Source organism: Miniopterus schreibersii, assembly GCF_964146895.1.
Source record: "Miniopterus schreibersii genome assembly, chromosome: 14".
Taxonomy (NCBI): domain Eukaryota; kingdom Metazoa; phylum Chordata; class Mammalia; order Chiroptera; family Miniopteridae; genus Miniopterus; species Miniopterus schreibersii.
In genome coordinates, this window is record NC_138114.1 from 19,047,638 (window position 1) to 19,071,361 (window position 23,724).

Genomic DNA, 23,724 nt, shown 5'->3' on the forward strand with positions numbered 1-23,724 from the left:
TATGAAATGTTCGGAACAGGAGGAAATCTATAGGCACAGAAAGTAGGTTAGTGATTGCTGGGGGCTGCGGTAATAGATTAGGGTGTTATAGCTAAAGGGTACAGGGCTTCTTTTTGAGATAGTGGGACTGTTCCCAAATTGAATGTGGTAATAATTATGTGCATATGATAAAAATCCACTGAATCACACACTTTAAATGGATGAATTGCATGGCATGTGAATTATATCTCAATAAAACTATGAAAAAAAGATGACACACATGCAGGGAGATGCCACACACGCACCAAGGTGACACACACACATGCACGGAGACAAAATACACACAGAGACAACACATGTGCAGGCAGATGACACACACACACACACAAGACACACGGGCTGCCTACTACCACGAAAGCATGAGTCAGCAGAGCTGGAATGAAGGCCTGGGGATGCTGAGATTCATATAATTCAAACCTGATGTGGAAGCCCCAAGCCACAAGAGCCCTGCTGGAGGCTGGGCTGCCAAGGCCTGGGCCCACGCCAAGGAAAGTCTGAAAGCCGATTCATTCCAAGCTGCAGCCTTGGGGACAGGCAGGAGGACAAGCCCTCAGAGCATGGAGCCGAGAATCGCCAGGCTTGTCCTGGCACACCCTGCCCTGCCTCACGCAGGCAGCGTTAGAGCTCCCAGGACAGGCCAAAAGGTCGGAAGGAACAGCAGGAAGCGGAGAGCCTCCACCAGCCAGAGGAAGTTATCTGGGATGACTGCTTGGCCTCACTTCTAGGGTCATGACCTCTGCAGGCCCCACACCCTGGGAGGTGCTGGGTGAAAGGCTACTGAGGTCTTGCTGGGCCGCCCTGTCCATTGGCAGCAAGACTCTTTCTTAGGGGGAGAAGTGATGTGGTGGGTGTGGTGGGTAAATGCAGAGACCCTAGAACCAGAATCTGGACTCTGCTCCTCTCAGGCCACGTCATCTTGGCAAGTCGCTTAACATCCCTATGCTTCAGGATTACAACACACCTATCTTGTGGGGTTGCTCTGAGAAATATTAATAGAGCACCTAGAAGGGTCCCACGTGGCAGCAAGAACCATGCACGTGTTCGAGTTTTCTGCATGGTTATCATAACTATTGTTCAAAGTGTGCCTGGGAGCCCCAGTGGCTCATAAAGGGAATGCCAGGAGCAGCATTCTAGAACCACAAAATGGTTTGTCTCTAACTCTTGGCTCCACTATGACCAGGCTTTGACCTGCTCAAATCCCCTACCTGTAAACAGGGAAAAAAATATCTGAGGAAAAATACCAGTGGTTGAGCATCCTTAAGGGGAGAAGTCCTTACCAAGAGAACAGGCTGGTGCAGGGTAATTTTAAAAGAAAGAACATGCACAGATAAAAGGTTGGTGGAAAAACCCAGTTTTTGGAGAGTTGTCTCTGGGTGGCAAAACTGTGGGCAATTCCTTCTCTTTGAACTTTTAAGTCTTTTCTAACTTTTCTAAAAGTCCCCTACCTGAAAAGGAAAAGTCCATCCTGCATGGAATGTCTGCCTGCTGCAATGAGCAAGTCGTAATTGTATAACAATTATTTTAAAGCAAAATTTTAAAAAGGAAACAACGTGTAACTCTCCTTCTGTCACCCAACTTCCCTGCAAAGTGGTGTAGAGGCTGCTTGAGAGTGAAGCACCTGGAGCTCCACCCCAGCCTGTCCTTTCCAGCCAGTGACAGGCCCTCTCCAAGCCTCAGTTTCCACACTGAAGCCAAAGGGTTGCTGGGAGGCTGGGATAAAACGATGAAGAGGAATGCCCCTCCTGAGGCCTGGCCCACGGCAGGGTGGCAGCCTTCTCCTTTCCTTCATTCTTCAACCTGCCTCTCCTGGTTCCCCATGTGATCCCAACATTTCTGTCAAACCCAGGAGGCTACGGCAGTGGATCTCACCCTTAGATGCCCAGTAGAATCACCTGGGGCATTTGCAGAACTACTGACACCCAGGCCACACCCCAGACCAATGAATCAAATCTCAGCAGGGGGCATCAGGATTTCCTCAAAGCTGCCCTGGTGATTCTAATCTGCAGCCAGGGCCAGAACCAATGATCTAGACTCTGGAAGCCTCCAAAATATGGAATGGTGCTCAAAGAACTGATCATCCGTGTTTCACAAAGAGAGCAGTAGCAGCATGGAGTGTTGGGCCAGAAGAGTTTGTCAAAATGCAGGAAATGGACGAGAAAAATACAGAGGGAAGGAGAGGGCAATGGGCACATGCCCTGGCTGAGGGAGCTTGGGCAAGGAGTCTGGACAGGCTGGCTTCCTGCGCACCTTTCCGCTGCGAGCATCTCCCCATGCGGAGCATGACCAGGAGCCACCTGGACCACATGTGAGCTGTGCCTTAGGTGCTGTCTTAGAACTTAACCATCTCCTCCCCTCCAGGTGCGAGTCCACTGTAAGTGAAGAATTCACTAAAGTTTCCCTGAGCAGGGGGGGTCTGGGAGGTGGGGGAGAGGGTCTGTGATCTGCTGGGTGGCCAGTGGCAAATCAATGACGTTCTGGCCACCCCAACTGGGGAGTCTCCACATCAGCACCTCTCTCATGCTGTTGCTGCGGCTGAAGATGAAGGTAGTGATTGATTCTGTCCTCTGGCCCGTGGAAAACACAGTTGCTTAGGTCTTCAAAAGCTTGATAAAAGTTCTTAAAAGAAAGGTGCTCACTTTTTATGACCTCACCCCCAGTGTCAGGAGGACTGGCCCAGGGGCAGGGCAGGGCCTCACACTGCAGGTGTCCGAGACTCCCCTTCTGCTGCAAACCCCCACCCTGGAGCCCAACCAGAGTCAAGGGCAGACTTTGCCAGGCTGGCAGCCACCCCCAGTTTCCATTCCCTGTGCCCAGGAGCCACGTGGCTCTGAGGCTTTCCCCTCTGTCACCACCACCGCCCACCAAGCTCGGGCTGGGAGCTCTGCCTGGCCCCCTGCTTGGCCCAGAGTCCTGGCAGCAGTGGCGGTAGCTTCAGGAGGAGACAGGAAGCAGTCCTCACATGCCAGACGGCGGGTGGCTGCCAGGCCCTGAGCTGAGAAGTGGCCCCTTGCACTGAGGCCCTGCAGTCTGAACCCTATGGCTCAGGAGCAAGCTAGAGGATGGTGGGCAGCTCTAGATAAAAGATGCAGCCAGTCCCCCCCAAGGCTGAAGTCACTTGTCCCAGGTCATTGATCCAGCCAGGCCTCCCCTCTGATCCATCAGTCTGGCCCAGAGGGGTGCTGGCTTGGTTTTAAACCATGCCTCCCCCACACAAGATCATGCATGTAAAATGTTTCCCACTTAGTCTGACACGAGGCAGGTCTGCAGTGAGTCGTAAATGAGGGATGTGGTGGGGGGTGGTGAAGGTTCCCTACAGAAGGTGGGTAAGCACAGGAGGATGGGAAGGAGTAGACCTGGCTGCCTGGATTCCTGTGCCAGACCCAGCTCTACAGAATAACTCCTGATAACACATCCCCTTCAGGCGTCACCACATCCTCTGCACAGTGGGAGGAGCCCACGGAGAGCTGGAAATCACCATCAAATTAGGCATCTACTGTCCTTAATCTTGCTCAGGGCCCAGCACCAGTAGCATGTTTTCCTGATTTCTTAGAACTTGGACACTTCATCAAAGCTTGTCTGTGTTACGCCCTCAGTTCCTAGCAACACAATACCCACATCCCAGCCACTCCGCCACTCACCAGGTCCTCAACTCTCTTTACATGTTCATACACATCTTTGCAATTCTACCTCTCCTAAGCCTCTGTCTGCAATACTATTTATCTAGTCTTCATTCATTCATCAGATATGCACCGAGCAGGCCCTGTTTTAGGTGCTGAGGACACAGCCAAAAATTCCTCCTCACTTGAGCTAATACAGTACCAAGCGGTGAACTAGGTAAAATACGGCACACCACATGGAAATAGCCACGGAGAAAAATCAAGCAGAGGAGAAAACTGGGCGTTGAAATTTTAAATAAGGGAGTCAGGGAAGATGGCACTAAGAAAGTGACATCTGAGCAAAGTCCAGAGGAAGATGAGGGTTAGGTGCTGGAAGTTTCTGGGGAGGAGTGTCTCAGCCAGGAGGGCACCAGGAGCGGGGAGGGAGGAGCAGAGGAGATCACAGGAGGACCGGAAGGAGGGACGACTCCCAGGGCCCTAGGGGCTGCTCCCCAAAGAGCGTTAGGGGAGGTCTTGGTGAACAGATGCAAGGATGGAAGTAGGGAGATCAGTTAGGGAGGCCACGACCATCACCCCGAGAGACAGCAGGGTGGTTTCGACCACCCCAGCACTTGTTATTCTTGTCAAGTCCTGTTTGTTTCTCTTTGGGAGTTAATAGCAACAAAAATACACACACACACACACACACACACACACACACACACACACCCCCCATAGCCGCACCAGGTCTGTTCTGTACCCTGAACCACAGGTGTTCACGTGGCCCCAGGCCATGCCTCTGCTTCGAGTTCTGCCAGTAATGCCCTCCAGCCCAGCTCAAACGTCACCCCATCATCTCTCCCTCCTCTGTGCCCCCAGTGGCTCTTGGAGGGCACTCTACCCCCATCCAGGTGTGTCCGTCTGTTCCTCTTCTAGACGCAAGCTTTAGGAGGACAAGTCCTGACCCATGCCACGTGACCAACTTTGGGACAAAACCACATTAAATAAGCATCCCTGGCGCCAAACCTCCGAAACAAACTCCCCGGGGGCATACGGCCCTTAATGAGAGATCTGCTTTCCCACAAACCGTGGCCATGGCTTAGGGGATCGTGTTTTACCTAGAGCCTCCCCATCCAGGGCCTGTAAATTATGAGGTGACAAAGCATTAAGCACTCAGCGCACCGGGGCCAGCAGCCTGCTGGGCTACGGAACACAAGGCCTCTGTGGCCGGAGGAGCTAATTCCGAGTGTGAGCTCCTGCCAGCCTCAAGGGGCGGAAATGAAGCTGCGGGGCCGGGGTGGCCCGGGGGACGGGTGTTTTCTGGACAGATCAAAGGTAGAAGTGTTTGGTTGGCTTAGGAGCAAAAGCTGACAAAGGGCTTCAGGAGGCCCGCTGGGAACAGGGTTTGCATTCAGACGAGCATGTCCTGACGAGCGTCCCCACCTTCGGGGTTTTCTCTAAAAGGGGCCTGTTCAGCTGCATCGCAGAAGCAGAAGAAAACGAGACTGCAGGGTTTGTCGTGTTCCACCACAAGCCATGTGTGCAGAATAGTAGCCCACTGCCCTCCAATATTTTGAAAATGGATAAAACATCAGCAATGCTGACTTGGGGCTAAGAAACATCAGGTTCCCCTTGAGCTTCCAATCCCTTTAACTGGGCTGTTGACATTTGTTTTTTCTGAGTTGCCCACCCAGTTTTAGGAAAACAATGACACTCACAGCAGGAGTCTTGTAAACACCTCTACCTGGGACCCAGGCCCAAGGAGTCCCAGGACACCCCCACAGGGCAACCTCTGGACCAATCTCTTTAGCCTTCCAGCTCTCAAGCTGTTGCTGGGTCATCGCATCACTGGCCATCACAAGGTTTACGACCCTGAGTCACTATTCACATTTACTCAGCTTTTTCCACTGACTCGAGAGGCCACATGGCATCGTGGGGGGAGCACTGGACTGGGAGTCACGCCCCCTGACTACATCGACCTTGACAATCACCCACTGCATGGCCCCGGGTGAGTCTCATCCCTTCCCTGAGCCTCTGCTTTCTAGTCTGGAAAGTGAAGAGGGGACCAAGAGGTTTCCATGCCTCTTCCAGCCACAGCTGTGCACACTCAGGCCAAAGTCGGGGTGAACTGTGGAAACGATGCTGACCTGGGATTCGCCACGGGAGGTTATCATAACACGAGCGTTATTTGTGCCGATGTGGAGCTCCTTGGAGCAGCCAGGGGCCTGCAAGTATTACTATTATTGTTGTCTTTGAAGGCAGGGCAAGGCCCACATGCTGCAAATGGAATGCTGGCCCTGGCAGGTGGTTTGGGAACTCCCCACTGCAGGGTCGGGGAATGCAGAGACTCCCTGGGTCCTCACCCAGGCCCCACCCTGGGCCTGTACCACACTGACACTGGGAGGCAGATGGGAGGCAAGTGCAGCCTCCACCACACTCACCAGCGCTCCAGCCAGCCCAAAGATGCCAGGGAAGAAAAATAAAACATGTCCCCAGATCAGCCCTTGCTGGAACAGGAGGCCGGCTCTGCTCGGGAGGAGTGGCAGTGAGGTGATGTCTGGCTTTTATTCCATATCATAAATAAATTATTAATCCAGCGAGACACAGCTGTCGGGAGACTGGGGAGCTGAAAATCTGCAGGATCAGACCACCTTGAGGACTGGAAAACCAGCCAGTCCATTCAGACAGGCCCAGACAGCACGGGGCTTTTTGGAAACAAGAAGAGCACTGGACTGGGAGAACAGAGATCTGGAAATGAACCTACTATGGGCCCTGCCTCAGTTTCCATATTTATCTAGGCACTGTGGCAGCACTTTAAGTACTCGACTCTTCTTTCCCACCCAGAGAAATGCAGAAATGTAAGACAGTCTCTGATTTCTGAGAACCAAATGGCCAAGACTGGGGGTGGGGGGGTGGATCAAGCAGAGAGAAGGGGAAAGCACCATGGGAAGTGAAAGTAGAGAGAACAAAGTCAGAGGGGCTGCAAAGGGAGGCATGAACACTCTAGTCTGGCTGGGGTGTGGGCGGGGTCTGCAGCGCAGGTGCCACCATCGAGGTTGGAGATGCACATGGAGAAAGGAGGCAAGGCCTATGCCAACGTGGGGCCAGACACTCCCTGCCCCTCCCAGGGTTCTCAGCACAGACGTGTGAGCTCAGGTGGCCTATAGTCCAAGATATATGGGGTCAGGCCAGCTAGGTGAGGGCACCACTTAAACTCCAGGGTAGGGCAGAGCACAGCTGGGGCTTCTGAAGGAGCTGCCAGGACAGCCCATTCACTCCCCAGCCAACAAGCAGCAGCCCCCAGAGTAAGGACAGGTGTTGACACAGGACACCAATGAGCCACAGGCAGATCTGCCGCACCAGCACTGCACCAGCAGGCAAAGGAAAAGATACTTCCCCCAACACTAATGTGACTCCCGTTTACAGACCTCCCATGCTCCCCACTGCCACAGGGACAAGTCTAAGCTCCATGGTGAGGCAGAGATTTTCCACACTTGCATTTTCACCACTGCCCTTCTCCCATGGAGAGCTGGGATGCCTTACCATTCCCTGAATCCTGTGAAGACATAGGATTTCCTTCCCTGCAGAATGCTTATAATTCCTACCTCTTGGCTTTAAAAGCTCTTACCGATGCTTAAAAAGCAGGCCCAAATGTCCCCTCCCCTGGGAAGCCTTCCTTCTCAGGAAGCACCTCCCTTCTCAGTACTCACCTCCAGGCCACCCACTGAGTGCATTACGCTTCCCTGCATTTCCACAAGACACCGAAGCATAGTGTGGTCGGTCTTGTCTCACATCACCTACTGCGTGTTGACCTTCTCTTTAAACTGTGGGCTTCTGGAGCACAGGCAGAGAGGGTTCCATTGCAGCCCTGCACTCCTAGGACCTAGTCAAGGCCCTGCGCCTGGGCAGGGCCCCACAGGTTGTTAATGGAATACTCCATCTGGCACCTCTCAGTATCCTCCTGTCCTGGAAGGTAGTGGGGTAGCACAGATGAGTTGTAAAAGTCACACTCCATGTACTGCGCTATTTGACCCACTCAGCAGAGAAAGCTGCTGCGGCAGAGAGAGCAGGCCTTGGCCAGCCTGGGCACCACAGGTGGCCTCAGACTCACATCAAGAACACTGATAATCTATGTACTGCTGCGATACAAGGGACTCTAACAATATTTGTAGTATTTTTCACCATTAACAATTACTGTAATTACTGTAGTCATTACTGTAAAAATAAATATTACTATTAATAATAGTCTCCATTCTTAAGGCCCCACCATATACCGGACCCCTCACTTTTTTTTTTTTAAATATATCTTTATTGATTTCAGAGAGAGGAAGGGAGAGGGAGAGAGAGAGATAGAAACATCAATGATGAGAGAGTCATTGATCGGCTGCCTCCTGCTCGCCCCCGACTGGGGATCGAGCCTGCAACCCGGGCATGTGCCCTGACCAGGAATCGAACCCCGATCGCCTGGATCCTAGGTCGACGCTCAACCGCTGAGCCATGCCTGGCCCGGCCACTTTTTTATATTATCTTATTTGATCCTCTGAACAACCTGATAGTTGATGGCTCTTCTCCCTCCTTACAGATGAGGAATCTAAGCACAGACAGACTTAGAAATTTATTCAAGGCCACACAGCTAGTCTGTATCAGAGCAAAGAGACCCCTCACTTTCTGCCACCCTAGACTGCAGCCTCTTGATTACTACTAACAATGCCTGCCACTGGCCTTTCTATGGGCCAGGCACTTTTTGTAACAGTTTTATTGAGATATAATTCCCATACCATACAATTCACTCATTTAAAGTATAGAATTCAACGGCTTTTAGAGTTGAATAGGCATAGAGTTATTGCAACCACCACTGCAATCAATGTTAGAGCATTTCAACACTGCATAAAAATACCCGACCTTTTAGCTATCAATCCCAACCCCACCCCACACTCCCATTGTAATACCATTTTAAAAACTAAAGGACTGAGGCTCAGAAAGCTTCTGTGACTTGTACAACATTATATAGACGTAAAAAGAAGGGCTGGGACTCAGCCTCCCCTGTTCCCTCCTGACACCATCTGCCAGGGGCCTACTCAGTGTAACCTGCTAAAAATACAGCATTTATAGCCCTGGCCAGGCGGCTCGGTTGGTTGGAGCATCTTCCCATGCACCAAAAGGTTGCGGGTTCAGTGTGTGTACGGGAGGCAATGGATGGATGCTTCTCTCTCACATCACTGTTTCTCTCTTCCCTCCCCGCTTCCTCTCTCTAAAAACATATCCTCGTAATCATCAGACAGATGCAAATTAAAACCACAATGAGGTATCACTTCACACCTGTAAGAATGGCCACCATCAACAAATCAACAAATGACAGGTGCTGGCCAGGATTCAGAAAAAGGGGAACCTAGTGCACTGCTGGTGGGAATGCAGACTGGGGCAACCACTATGGAAAACAGTGTGGAGGTTCCTCAAAAAATTAAAAATAGAGCTGCCTTTTGACCCAGTGATCCCACTTCTAGGAATATATCCTAAGAAGCCAGAAACACTAATCAGAAAGAATATATGTACCCCTATGTTCATGGCAGTGCAATTTACAATAGCTAAGATCAGGAAACAGCCCAAGTGCCCATCAGTAGATGAGTGGATAGAAAAGCTGTGGGACATTTACACCATGGAATACTACGCAGCTATGAAAAAAGATCTTGTACCCTTTGGGACAGTATGGATGGACCTGGAGAAAATTATGCTAAGTGAAATAAGCCAGGCAGAGAAAGACAAACATCACATGATCTCGCTTATATGTGGAATCTAAAGAACTTAATAAACTGATGAACAGAATAGACTCAATGACACAGAAGCATAGATCAGACTGATAAATGTTAGAGGGATGGAGGAGAGCGAGAGGGTGGAGGAGGAGAGAGTAACCAAAGAATTTATATGCGTATATGCACAACCCAAGGACACAGACAATGGTGGGGAGAGGGGCTGGAGAGGGGGATGGGACAGGGTGGAATGGGTCATTGGGGGAGAAAAAGGGACATCTGTAATATTTTAAACAAAAATAAACCAAAAATAATAATAATAATAAATAAAAATAAAAACATATCCCCGGGTGAGAATTTAAAAAAAAAAAAGCACCATCGCACTGGCCGGTTTTTCTCAGCGGTTAGAGCATGGCCGCATGGACCAAGGGGTCTCAGGTTCGATTCCCTGTCAAGGGCACGTACCTGGGTTACAGGAGCCCCACTCCGGTTGGGACGTGTGCAGAAGGCAACTGATCAATTTGTCTCCCTCACATCGATGTTTCTCTTTCTCTGTCTCTCTCCCCCTCCCTCCCTTCCAGTCTCTCTGAAAATCAATGGAAAAAATATCGTCTGGTGAGGATTAACAATAACAACAAAAATGCACCATCTGCAGAGAGTGGAAAATAAAACCAGATGGTTGACAAATCTTACACGTGCAGCCACTTCCGCACCAGTCCTGTGACTCACAGAGGCAGCGCAGCCAGGCCCCCATCGCCCCAGTGCCGGGCAGCAAGGCCCAGGACCCAGGAAGGCAGAGAAGTCTGGCAGTCCAGGTTCTAGATGGGCACAGTGAGCACACGGCCCCACAAGGAAGCAGGGACCCCTCTTTGCGCACCCCATTCCTATACTTCAGAAGCCCTGTAGGACCCACAAGGAATTGGCCCCCACCCCGGGTCTCCATGTTCCTCCCAGGAATTCAGAGGCACAGTCACTAGTAGGGGTCTATTCTGCACCTGGCCCCAGTCAGGGGTCCTGCCCAGGCCTCCCTGCCCACAGGCCCTCGGAGGCTGAGCATGGGGAGGGCTGCTGTAATGACTGGCCAGGCTCCCCGAGGGAGGCTCTGAAGAGCATAGGTTGCTACTGCTGCCTGGGCACATTCTTAATCTGGACCCTAGGGTCTGACAGCCACCCCCGACCCCAGAAGAAACACTGCAGTTGGACTTGGTCTTCCCACATCCCTTATTTCATCCTCTAAATGCCCTCAAGCTTCTCTGAGTCAGTTGCTCTCTCTGCCGGCCAGGGGCCCCACACTTTCTTCCTTGTTCACAATGTTCAAACAGTCCTGAGCCAATGCCACCTCCTCTGGGGAGTCTTCCTGGATACTGTAACTAAAACAAATGGGTCCTCCTGCTGCTGCCTCACACAAGATTGCCATTTGTCAGCTTTTATATCTGGGTCCCCATTAGCCTACAAACTCATCCAAGGCTGGGTCCTGGCTCCCTCAATCCTGAATCCCTCCCAACCCCCTCGCCCAGCTGTGATACCAGGCCCTCCAGAAGAGCGGTGGGAAGTAAGGTAAAGTGCCCATTGCTCAGTTTTAGGCATGAATTAACCGCAGTGCTTAGAATCCTCCCAGGGTCTGTCCCAGGTGCCCAATGGTGAGTGATGCTATGGATGGCAGAATTGGAAGGGGTGATGGTCACTGCCCCACACTGCAGGTTCCAGTTGAAATGAAGATTGAGCCACCAGTTTAGACACAGTACTTCTCACCAGAGCAGTTAAGGTGCCAAATGGCTGCGAGGCTGGCAACAGGGCTTTGTTCAGACCATCTTACAACAGGCAAGTTTGCTCGGCTGTGAGGGTCAAGCTCAGGACTGGTATCTTTACTCTCTCCCCTACAGCCCAGCCCAGGCTTGGCAAGGAGTAGGCCCCAGGACTGACCAGCAAGAGAGGAGCCAACTATGGGTTTACAAGGGCCTAGCTTCAAATTCCTCCAACAAGGCCTGCCCTGTGTAACCAAGAGCCAAAACTAGAGCTGGAAGGGGCTCTGAGCTCATCCATTTCCACCTCTGCAATGTACCTGGGAGGCAAGTGAAGCCCAGAAAAGGAAGGTACCTTGCCCAGGGTCACACAGCCACATCTCCCAACTCCCAGCCCAAATTCTTCTCAGATAGCAGACTGCCGCATTCCTGCCCCGGCCCCCCTCTCCCATTCTGCCCTTCCTTCACGGTCAGACCAAGGCCCACCTGCCCAGTGTGTCTTCTCTGATCCCCTCCCTAACCCCATCCAGAATGGTGGTCCCTCAATTGCTTGCTCAAACTCTTCCCTCTCCCAGAATGCCTGCGTTACTCTTTGGGCCCAGCAAACTTCTACTCATCCTTCAGGGCCCAGTTCAAATATCATCTTCTCTGATGGCACAGATAATATTTGCTCCCATTTACTGAGTACCCTCCCCACTGTGTTCTGATAAACCAACAAGGTAATGTTGAATCTACTTGTGGGGTCCTCACTGCTTGGCACTCAAGTTCCTCGAGGGCAGGGACCTGACTCTGTGCAAAGCAAGGTAATAGCAATATCTGCCTACACAGCCATTCCACTGAAGGGCTTTGCAAACTATAAAGTCCTATGCCACTGGAAGCTCTCTGCGTCATCTTCAGATCTCCTCCCATGGCTCAGTTTCCTCAGCTAAACAATGGTGAAGGTAATGAATGCACACGACATCATGTGTTCTGGGGCAGTACGCATGCTGGGACAATATGCATGCTGTGTCTGGGCCATGGGCGGGACTCATTCCTGTTACTGTTATTATTTGTGTCACTTTCCTCTCCCTGTGGGCCTTGCTCATGGCCAGTGCTCAGTTCATATTTTCTTTGGAATGAATGGCTTCGGCATTTGAGATGTTGAAGAAAATGAGGTTAAAACCCAGAGACCACATGAAGATTCAGAGTTAAACCTTATCATCGAAATGCTGCACTGTAGCCTTTGAGTCCAAAGGTGGCCCCGCTGGGTCACTGTAAACAGTTACTCACCCTCACACGCAGGTCTCTGGAATGGGGTAGAAGTGAAGAAAGTTCTGCCCTAAGGAGGCCTCTGTGCCGGGCTGTGGCCAGTCAGGAAGCTCGATGGGGAGGCCCTTGGGATTCAGACTGAGGGACTCGCCTCTGGAGACAGTCGAGGTCACAAGCAGTGGCCTGGTTTAAACACCGGCCCAGTCTGAGGCTCAGCCCTGTGAGATCCATTTCCACCCCTCACCAAGGGCAATGGGACGCAGGCGAGCCTCAGTTCCACTGCAGAACAGGCCTCTGGAAGCCCATGCACAGGACAGCCTCTGAGACCTGACCTGGCTTCTGCAAACATCATTCTGAATTGATTTCCACCTGTCAGAGAGCATCAAATGCAACCCCTCTTTGGACAAACGAGAAGCATAAAGCCCAGACATGGGCTGGAACTTGCTCAGGTCACACAGCTGATGAGAACACTTACCCAGAGGCCACCAAAAGTCAGCAACATCTGCCAAGCAATGGCTAGCCCCAGGCCCGCCAAGCAGCCTCCCACCCCAGACAACCAGAGTGCAGCTTGTCACCATACACCACAGCCTGTGGCCACCTGCTCTAGCTTCATGGGTGCCGGGTGAGGTCCTTCGTGACCCCGATCCCTGTGTCAATCTACCAGTCGGTGACCACTTATCAATAGGCTGCTCAACTAGTTCAATGACAGGGAAGTTTTCAGGGTGCAAAGCGAGTGGACAGTTACTTATCAGTTACTTATTAATAGTGATGACCATTCACTGACACCTTTGTTTGGTCCCCAGTGTGCCATTATAGTGGCAGTCAAAGAAGTAGGAGACCCAGTCCAGTCACTGCACAGCTGACAGCCTCCGTGGCTGATGACTGTAGAAGGAGTTCACATGTCATTCAGCCAAGCCACCGGTATGCACCAGCGCTTTCTGTCTCTCCATCTGCATGGACCCTGCATCCCTGGGTGATTTCAAACATCTGTCACCTTGGATTTTCTACCAAAATGTGTGGCCACAGCACAGCGCTAGCCAGCAGGCTGACTGAGGGCTCCTGCTGCACAGAAATGCTGAGCCAGGGTGGGCCGGCAGCCAAGGCTCACCTGGCACCAGGACAAGGTTTTCGCCTTCTGCAGCTGTACTTACATCCTGGGTTTCCCAGAGTCCATTCCATGGAACCCTTGCATTCCAGGTGATTCCACCCCAACGCTCAACTTTGAAAACCAACTGCTGCTTAGACCATGTCTCTCAACGGGAGCCCTATCCCCTCCAATGGGCAAAATCTGGTTCTTTGGAAGGCAAAAAAATTAGTCTTTATATATAAAGCGCAGATATACATAGTTTATAAACATATAGTCAGTATATCTGTGGTATGAAAATTTCATGGGGGTGGCAATTAGGAAGAATGTCTAAAAAAGCTCTTTGGCGGGGGGGGGGGGGGCCTCATGAAAAAAGATTGAGTAGCACTGGCCTAGACAAAGGCAGCGATGACACTCAGCAGGAAGATCCCTCTGAAGGATGGGGAGATGGTGAGAAGTGCTCCCAGCCCTGCCAGGGAGGAAAGACTGCCCCCATATGACTCACCACTCTCTTAAAGCTGAAAGGCAGAAGGGCAAGTGGGTCCTTTCCTGGGACACATCAGCTCATATCTGACAAAGTAGAGACCATGAAAAGAGTGCCCACTGCTCTGAGGCTGCCACAGGGACTCAGGGGGGCCTGACGCACTGAGGAAGGAGCAGTGAGGGGGCCAAGAGCCAGCAGGAATTGAGCGTGAGAAAGAGAGAAGCTGCTCATGGCTTTCTAGTTTGCAGTGTGGTGCCTGGGAGGAGGGAGCAGGTCCTAAGAGAGGGGACTCACCGAGCAAAGCACTGGGAAACAGCAGGCTGGTTGCAGGGATCAGAGACAGTGGGTAAAAGTAAGAGCAGCTAACACCATCAGAGGCTGGACCACATGCCAGGCAGGTGCTGACTGCCAACTGTGCTGCCCAGTAAGGCAGGTCATGTGATCATCACCAGCGTGTCAGCTCCATGTGTCCAGGGACTGTGTCTGCCTCAGGCCCTGCGGTAGCCCCCAGAGCCCGAATGGAGCTGGGCATATGGGACACAGACAGTATGTGCAGAAAGAATAAAGCCTCACTTTACACACAGGAAAGAATCACAGGGAGGGTAAGTAACTCATCCAAAGCCTTGTGGCTAGTAAGCGCCACAGCCAAGAACCAATCCCAGCAGAGCCCGCCTTCCTAGCCCCCGTGTGCATCTGGGCTCAGAGATCCCTGCCAGGTAAGTTGTGGCCCCACTGTGTCCGCGGATGGTGAGGGGACGAACAAGATAAGGCATCATGCTAGCTGGGCCACTACCCACCTGGCGAGCATAAACCTGGTGCCAGCAGGGCTTGTGGGGTTTTCTCTGGAAAGCAGCACAGCCCAGACCACACAATGTGCCCACAGGAGTCCCAAACATAGGGGAGCTTAGGAGAAAACCAGGTCTGCCAGGCTCAGAGACTGGGGCAGCCAGGGGCTGGAGGGAAGGGCAAAATGCGGCTTGAGGAAAGGATTGTCCCTTACCAATCCATCACAGTTGCTGATGGCGACAGCTGCCCCTGGCATGCCTGTGACACTCCCGGTGTAGACACACTCTTGCTGCAAGGGCTGTCGGAAGAGCTCTTGAAAGTCCTCCTGCCACTCTGCAGAGGCCCCGGGCACCAAGAGCCGCCGGTTGGGCCGCAGGCGCAAGTGCAGTTCCTCCCCAAAAACAGTGACATTGAAGTAGAGGGAGTAGCGCTCCACTCGGTCAGGCTGTGGGGTGGCTCCTCCGCGGCGCAGGGGGCTGCGGGCCACCCGTAGGTGACTGGACTTTGAGAGTGGTGCAGGTGGTCTCTTCACTGCCTCACTCCCTGTAGAGGATACTGCTGGGCCAGACACCACATGGGAGAGGAAGCGTCCCTGAAAATCTGTGCTGCAGGGCACTGTCACACCATAGCCACTGAGCCTTCGGGAGAGAGGCAGCTCTGCTGGAGGTAAACAAAGAATTACTTCAGTACAGGCTGTACAAAGATGAAGGAAAGCCAGAAATCCCACTGGGGCAGGGAGCGATCTGCAACTCTGAGTGTCACCTTGAAAGGATCCCTTAGCCCAAGTTCATCCATTTCTTATCTCTTGCTTCCTGAGCCCTTGGATCTCTGCATTCGGATGAATGGTGTTCAAGTACTTTGTGGACATAAGTTGTTTCCAGGAGTCCCCAGGTCCTTTTTCAACTTAGCAGAAGAAAACAAATAATGCCAAGCAGAGTCCTGTCACTCTAGTAACAAGCTTTCCAACCTTGGGCACTGCAGAAGAAAGCACTGAAATTCCTCCGAAACCCCCCAGGGCAAAGAGAGGGTCTGCCCAAACATTCCCAATGTGCTGAAGTCACCAGACCAGCCTGGGGTAGGGCCCTCCTCCACAAGCTCCTTGAATGCAGCTGGCAAAACAAACACACCTAGAAACCCTGGGGATCTTGGGCACGTGTCAAGGAGAAAGGAGGAGCTGGAAAGGGAAAGGAGGGAATACAAGTTCTATATTTTTCCAAGTTTAGAAAGAAAACTTTTTTAAGCAGCATAGTGGCTGCTGAGACTTCTACATGGCCCAACCCAAGCCGGGTAAGTATAGATCTTCAAAAATAAAAAAAGACGCACAGGGTGACCTGCCCACTCCGACTGAATTAAGTGTGAGGTCATGGCCCCATGCTCCAGGCTGCATGCCAGCGGCCCCGTCCTCACAGCCCAAGCCAGGCCAGGCAGGAATGACAGCTCCCTGGCTGCCAGGCCTGGTGATTCATGGATATGAGTTTAGGAGGAATTTTCATTTCCACACAGCTCTATCTCCTGCCTCTCTAGCCCCCATCACAGCACTGATAAAACCTGGGAAATGATGTGTCCTGAAAATCCCCCATGTCCAACTCTCCTCTGGTTTACCTATTACAGCACAGGAACCCCAAGACATCAGCTAGAGGGATCCAATTGGTACATGAACAGAGCTCACAGACAAGCAACCACCCTGCCTGGAAATCACGGGAGCCACCTCCCCATGCTCAGAGCCCAGGACTCACCTGACACTGCAAGGTGAGGGTGGAGTGTGTTTGATCTGTGTGTGACAGGGTGTCTGCACAGAGCGTGACAATGCTGGGGAGCGGGATATGTGTTTCTGTGCAGGAGTGTTCGCTGGGGTATAGGGTAACCACCTGCCAGCCTGATTCTATGTGTGTGACAGACATTTGCACAGACGTACACACACACAAGCTGGAGAGAGAAGACAATGAAAGAGAAAAATGCACAGGAGAGAGAGTGAGACAGAGAGAAAAAAACCACAGAGACAAAGAGACAGATGTACAAGCCCTAAGAAGAGAATCCGTATTTCCAAATCCTCTCCTGGGGTCTCTCTCCAAAACTTGTGCCAGAAAGTTACAGAAATCGTGGGACAGAGTCGATGGCACAGGGGAAGAAAAGAGAGCTTAGCCCGAGCGTGCGCACCGCCTCCCACCCGCTAGCACGCTGCCCAGCTCCTCAGGCACCGTCGGGTCACCCTGACCCGCGTGCACCCCAGGCCCCACGCGCCCCTGCGCGCCCCACCCGCACGCACCTGGGGTCCGGCTGCCCGCGGCGGCGCAGAGCGCACAGTGCAGGGGCAGCAAGCAGGACAGCAGCGCGCGGAGCGGAGCCATGTGGCCGCGCGGGGACGCAGGCCGGGCGGGCGCCGGAGCCCCGAGGTCCGGGCTGCGGGCGAGGCTAGAGCGCGCCCGGGGCTGCGGGAGCGCCGACCGGCCGGCCTCCGCGGCCGCCGCCTCCCGCCCGCCCGCTCCGGGTCCCCAGCGCGGCGCCGCCGCCGGGACAGCTGGCTCCGGGCGCCCGAGGCTGCCGGCGGGAGGGCGAAGCAGCCGACGTGCCATGGCCCCCAGTGCCAACTGTCGGCGGTCGGTTCCCCCGCGCCGTGATGCCCCGGGACGCGCGGGAGCCGGGCGAGCGGCCGGCGGGGCGGGCCGGGGGTGGGCACTCCGGCGGGGCGGGGCCCGCGCGGGCAGAAGCCGGGGGCGCAGCGCGCGGGGGCGGGGCGCGGGGCCGGGGACTGCGGCGGCGAGCGGCCCCGCCGGATCGGAAGTGCCACGCGGAGCCACAGCTGCGGCTCTGAGCGTCGGGAGCGAGGGTCCCACCAGCTGCCCGGGGAGTACCGGAGCGAGAGCCCGTAGCTGATTTACTTGGCTCCTCTGCTCCCCTTGCTTGGCCGCAGGGCGGCTCTCTAGAGCCACAGAGCAGAAGGGATGTCCGACTGCATTTGAGTGGGGAGACTCTGAGCATCTCCCAGAGAGAGTCTCCTTGATGCCCCCACAAACCTTCAGACCACTTGGATCTACCTATTTTGCAGCTCCCTGGACTCCAAGGAGTGTCCCAGTCAAGAGGAGTAGGGCGGAGCAAGGTGAGGAGAGAGCCCTAGCTTTACAGTTAGACAGCCCTGACAGAAACCCTAGCTCTGAGCCTCCATTTCCTCATCCATGAAATGGGTGTTAATTGTAGCACATAGTAGGTGTTCAATAAATAACTGTTCTCTATTTCCACCCCTGGCACCAATAGCACCTGCCACACATCCCAAGGTGGGAAACTGCAAAAGTCTGAGAGATGAGAGTGGGTGCTGGTTTTGCAATGTTGCCCAGACCAGTTCAGTAGTCAGGCAAACAGCCCAACTCCTGCTCTGCTCTCCAGCTTTATTCTATAAATGTGTTCCTAATGACTTGCAAATGAACTATATTTCAAGCCTCCAGAGGAGGGAATTGGAGATTTTTTAAAGAACTGTAGAATAAAAAATCTTTGTGTAAAGTGTAATCTTTGTGTAATCTTTCTGCCTTTGAGTTCAGACATTGGGAGGCCAACTTGTGGATGGAAATTCTCTAACCACACTTCTCTTGGAAACCCCTGAGTCCCCTAAGAAAGGACTTGGGTTCCTGCCCTCTTCACCCCACAAGAGGTGTCCCAATCTACATCCTTGCTTGGCTCTGAATATGCTCCTGCCTTGTGGGCAGAGAGCCAGTGTGTTCATCCTCATGGCCCCAGCTCCTGGCTCCGGGACTCCTGAGAGGTAATGCCTGTGGAATGAATAAAGTGGCATTGAGGTTTTGAAGGGCCAGTGCATTTGTGAAGCAAGTTCAGAGAGCTGAAGTGATGTGTCCCAGGTCACACAGCTCATTTATAGCAGAGCTGGGATCAGGACACAGGAGTCTAGTGCTGAGTGAGAGAGAGAGAGAGACAAGATCAGCAGTCAGGGGACTGTTCTAGGCCGGCCTTTGGCATGTACAGGCCATAGGCAATTCATTTGCCTTTGGCCTGCAGTATCTCTCTCTCTCTGTTGAAGGGAAAATCGTGAGGATCACTGGAGTCACAGACACAAACTCTAGAGTCTTGTGGAAATAAAGAGTGTATTCTATTCCAAGCAACATCAGAGCATCTGGTGACAGTCTTCCCTCTGTATCCTTGGGGGATGTTTCCAGGAGCCTCACAGACACCAAATTCATGGATGCTCAAGTCTCTTATATAAAATGGCATAGTATATGCATATGATCTGTATTTGCACACAGGCTACAGCCGAGTATGCCTGTACATCATTTCATTCACATGGATTCAGCATAGTGTCAGCACGTGGCAAATTCATTTTTTGCTTTTGGAACTTTCTGGAATTTTCCCCCCAAATATTTCCTATCTGTGGTTGATTGAACCCTCGAATGTAAAACCTGCAGTTATGAACAGCTGACTGTATTTGGCAATGGCACCACCAAATTGATCTATATTAGTTCTGGAAGAACAGAGTTCTTCTTTCTCCATTTTCTTTTCCTTTAAGATCTGTGAGGTCAAGAGCCAGACTATGGTTTTGTGTGGGAAGGCTGATGGAGCAAGAATGTGAGGGGTGTGTGTGTGTTAGTAGGAACGTGGAGGAGAGGCCGTGAGATGACCAGGCCTGCGACTCTCTCCATTATGGCCCTCCATGAACCCACTAAAAGAGCTCAAGATAAAACAGCCTCCCTTCTCAGGGTCTCAGTTTTCCCAGGTGCAGAGTGGGGACCCTGTGAGGACAGAGGGAAAAGATATGGCATGTGATTGCCGATTTTCTCCCTACTACGGGGCCATTCCAGAGAAGCTTGCCTGGAAAACTCAGGGGTCTGAGCCCTGTCCCCAGACTCCACCGCATTCCTACCTTAGATCTGGTAAGCCCCAGCAGCCTGACTCAGGAGCAGTGGGGCTGGGGCCTTCCCTGGAGCCAGTCTTGGCAAGCAGAGAGCAAAACCTCACCCTGATTCTCTACCCCCACCCCCTTCCCTGGGGCTACAATGGTTGCTTTTGTTGGCAAGTATTGTATGTCCAAGTTCTTTTCTACTGAGGAAGCCTTTGTTAGGAAGAGGGGGCATAGGGACATAGCTCAGAGTCTGGGCCAGAAGGTGGGGAAAATGGCTGGGTGGCCAGCCCTTTTCTGGAGATGAACACAGCCAAAGCAAAGAAATCTACTGGCATCGGCCGGCGACCCTCTTAAACAGGCAAGTTCTGGGTCCCAGTTTCTTGCCTGGGGATTTTGCACAGGGGAGGAAGACTTGGGTGTTTCTCTTACTGACAGTCCATATCCAACACTTCCCAGCACTCTTTCGGTCCACAGCCCCGGCAGGAGAGGGAGAGACGCAGTTTGCTCTGCACAGTCTGCGATCAATTGGAAGGAATGACAGGTGCATGAGGAAGCCTGAAGAGCGGGTAAGACAGGGAGAGAGAAGCCTGCGCTGGATGAAGGAGCAGGGCCACCGGGCGTGGGGATTCCGAAGGAGAGGGGCTCAGGGGAAGTTCCATGGAAGACAGGGCTCCGAACTGAGCCCACTGGAGAGGAGAGGAGGACGTGCTCCTGCTCGAGCACAGGCATGGAGGGGGGAACAGTCCACCTTGAGTGAGCACCCCCTGCGGAGGAAGGCAGTCCTGACCTACAGTCGATTTTCCTTTGAGCCCAAAACCCAGAGAGTTGGAACTAGAGGTGCTCTGACAAGTCTCTAATCCAATGTTTACCCGCATTATACACATTAGGTAAACTGAGGTTCTAGAGAGGGAAAGGAACTTGCCCCTGGTCATATAGCTACTTTAGAGTAGGGCCAGACCCCCGGGCTTCAAAACCAAGGCCCCTGCCCTCTCACCTGCAGCCTCTCCCCCAAGCACCAGCTCCTCCTCCCTTGCTCTACCTTCCAGGATGAAGAGGAGGTGGTTTGAGGTTGACACAACAAAATCTCCCCACCTCAGGGGGAGGCACAGATGCCTCCCTCCCCAAGGAAGTAAGAACGTCAGCCTGGTGTCTGTGGCAAGAGGCCAGGAACCCCTGAGAGATGGGTTCATGGGTGACACAGTGGCAGTCACAGAGTTGTTACAGCTCAGGGAGTCCAGCAGGTGACTGTCATTAGTTGGGTACCAGTTGCCATGCTAAGCACTTTACATGTTTCCCTGAAATATACACAAAGTGTCCCTTTCTCATAACCTCTGGTGTGACCAGTGACCATCTGGGCTCTGACATAGGAAAGGAGAAAGGGAGTTCTGCCCTAACTCAGGGAAAGCCACCACCATCCACCCAGTGAGGAAGCCAGACAGCCAGAGCCGCCCTAGACACCTCTGTCACAAGCCACATCAATCACCTCTAAGCCCTAAAGTGTCTACTCTAAAGGACCCCTCCGCCGCCCAAATACAGCTACTTCCTTCCATCTCGAATGCACTCCCCACCACACCCAGGCCACCAGTGCCCCTTCTGGACGCTGCCACAAGTTTGTCCTAACAGATCACCCCACTCTTCTTCTCTGGGCCCTGAAACCTCCTCTCCAAATACATCCAGAGGAGGTATCTGAAACACACCTCAGACCGTGTAGCTGCCTCCACTATAAAACTTGCAAAGCTTCTGCTCTCGGGATAAGGACTAGACTCCCTAATCCAGCCCACGAGGCCCTGCACGGGGCAGTCCTGCCAGCCCTGCTGCCTCCACATTCCCCCAGCTAGCTCCTGATTCGCATGTTCACCTTGCCTCGGGGCCTTTGCAGAGACTGTTCCCTCTGTCCTGAAAGACCTAGTCTCCCTCTTCACCCTTCTCACTTTGGGGACATCCTTCCAGTCATCACTTCCTGAAGTCCCACCAGCGAGGTCCAATCCCTGCCTTGTTGCACCATCTCTGTCTACCTCACAGCACTTGTCACTGTTGAGTTTCCCCTGATTCTATGCGATTCCAAGTTAATATCCGCTCCGCCCACTAGACGATGAGTCCACAGGGAGCAGGGACCGTGTCCAGATTTTTCTCCTCATTGTATCCCCAGTGGCTGTCCTGTGTTTGGCACCTAGTGCGCTCTCAGTCAATATTAGTTAAATTAATCATCAAAGGAAAGGGAATTGGAGAAGGAACAGCTCATGGAAAACTGGGGGAGTTAAGTGTTTCCCAGAATCATCATGCTAGGGGAAAACTTGAGAGACACGCACGTTCAGATTCCACCATCAACGTGAATGTCAACAGGCTCCACAGTGGGGCAGGGATGGGGGAGAAGGGTTGCCTCTGTGTTCCCCCAGGCCTTGACAAGCTGTGAAAAATAACAAAATCGTCCTGAGCTGATGCTGCTCAGGGTTAGAGCATTGGCCCACGCATCAAAGGGTCATGGGTTCAATTCCCGGGCAAGGGCACATGCTGGGGTGTATGTTCGATCCCTGGACCCAGTCGGGGCGCGTGCAGAAGGCAACCAATTGATGTGTCTCTCTCACATCGATGTTCCCTTCTCTCTCTCTCTCTCTCTCTCTCTCTCTCTCTCTCTCTCCATCCCTCCCCCCTACGTCCATCCCTCCCTTCCTACTCTCTCTAAAAAAAAAAAAAAAAATCAATGGAAAAAATATATTCGGGTGAAGATTAACAAAAAAATAATAAACAACACAATCAGTCACTTAGCTGCCACTCATCCGCCAGACACTTTACATACTTACCTCCGTTCTCACAGAAACCTTGCAAGTCGGTCTCCTGCTCCCCATTTACAGGCTCGGCGAGGTTAGGCGATTTGCCCCAGTATTCACACCTGGTTAATATCAGAGTCACACAGACACACCCAAGTCCAATTCAAACCCACAAGCTTCTGAGGACACGATGGTGCCGTCATGAGATTCTTCCACCCTCATCACCTAGAGGGCACCCGCTTCATTTTGTCTTCCTTTTTATTTTCAAAAAGCTTTTCTGTTGTGAAAACTGGAACACATATAGAAAAGTGCCCATTTTACAAAGAGGTAAACTGAGGCCCAGAGAGCAGAAGTGACCCTTGAGGCCACACAATGAGATTGTTCAAGGACAGGATCACACCCCAAGACTCCTGCTTCCTGGTCAGATGATCTTAGAGCGTCACCACTCTTCGTCTCTCTTATCCAAGGACCACAGGCCCTTTGGCCATTCATCATTGGTTCCCACCACCGCCCAAAGAAGAAGAAAAGCTTGGATCTCTTTCTCCTGAAACCTGAGAGCCAAGGTCCTGCTAAGAAGTTCTAGGCCAGTAGTTCTCGAATCAGGGTCCACCAGACCAGCAGAATCAGCATCACCTGGGTGTTTGTTAAATGTGCCAATTCTCAGGCCCCAGATCCACTCAATCAGAAACCCAGGCGCTGGGATCCAGTGATCTGTGTTTTAAAGCCTCCAGGGGATTCTGCTGCAATCTTCAAATCTTCAAATTTAAGAGTCATTGTTCTGAGGAAAGCCTTTAAAACTGGGGCCAAATTAGGACTGAGAACAAACTCACTGAGGATCTGTGACCTGCTCCAAAATAAAGGCTGCTGCTCTCACCTCCCATCTAGTCTCCTAAGCCTGGGCTGGAGCTGCATCTGCACTCTGAGTCTGGGCAGAGCTCCAAAAGCATCCAAAGGAACCAGAGACCATGCCTGGTGGCCCTTCTCCCCCGCCCCCCAGCATTCCCTCTGCACATTTTTTGGCAAGTGTCTAATGCCCGTATCTAGGAGACTCAGACGGGTTAAGTTAACCACAGTGATTTGTCATGCATTACGGAACAGCTGATACCCCTGAGACCAGCTGAACCATGAGATCAGTTAGAAACAATGCTGTTTGTGCCCTGTGTGCAGACACTGTGTGGTTGTGGTTACTGTGTATGGAAGGGTTCAGGGAGAGGAGGTGTCCTTGTCCTAGTAAGGAAGGATGCCAGAAAGGCCAGCTGTCCTTCGGGAACTGTTTCTGCCATTTCCTCTTCTGAAACTGTAGGTCTATGATTGCAACATCAGCATCCTTCCAACCAAAGTCCAGGGCAGCCCCTGACATTCACTCTTTGGGGTTCAATGAAGCTAG

The 23,724-nt window shown here is 52.4% G+C and overlaps 1 protein-coding gene across 6 annotated transcripts in view; it reads right to left on the bottom strand.

Moving 5' to 3' along the window:
- ADAMTS14 (ADAM metallopeptidase with thrombospondin type 1 motif 14) overlaps positions 1-17,231 on the bottom strand; it is a 74,758-nt gene extending 57,527 nt beyond the window's left edge. For 2 of the 6 annotated variants that reach the window (XM_081159056.1, XM_081159055.1), the window contains exons 1-2: positions 16,993-17,231; positions 14,941-15,386 (exon numbers count right to left, since the gene is read on the bottom strand). In XM_081159056.1, the coding sequence (XP_081015182.1) occupies positions 14,941-15,386; positions 16,993-17,074 (528 nt within the window). In that variant the 5' untranslated portion in view covers positions 17,075-17,231. The remainder of the gene's footprint in view (positions 1-14,940; positions 15,387-16,992) is intronic. The other 4 variants (XM_081159059.1, XM_081159057.1, XM_081159060.1 and 1 more) reach the window with 3 other exon arrangements.
- Between the last annotated feature and the right edge of the window lie 6,493 nt (positions 17,232-23,724).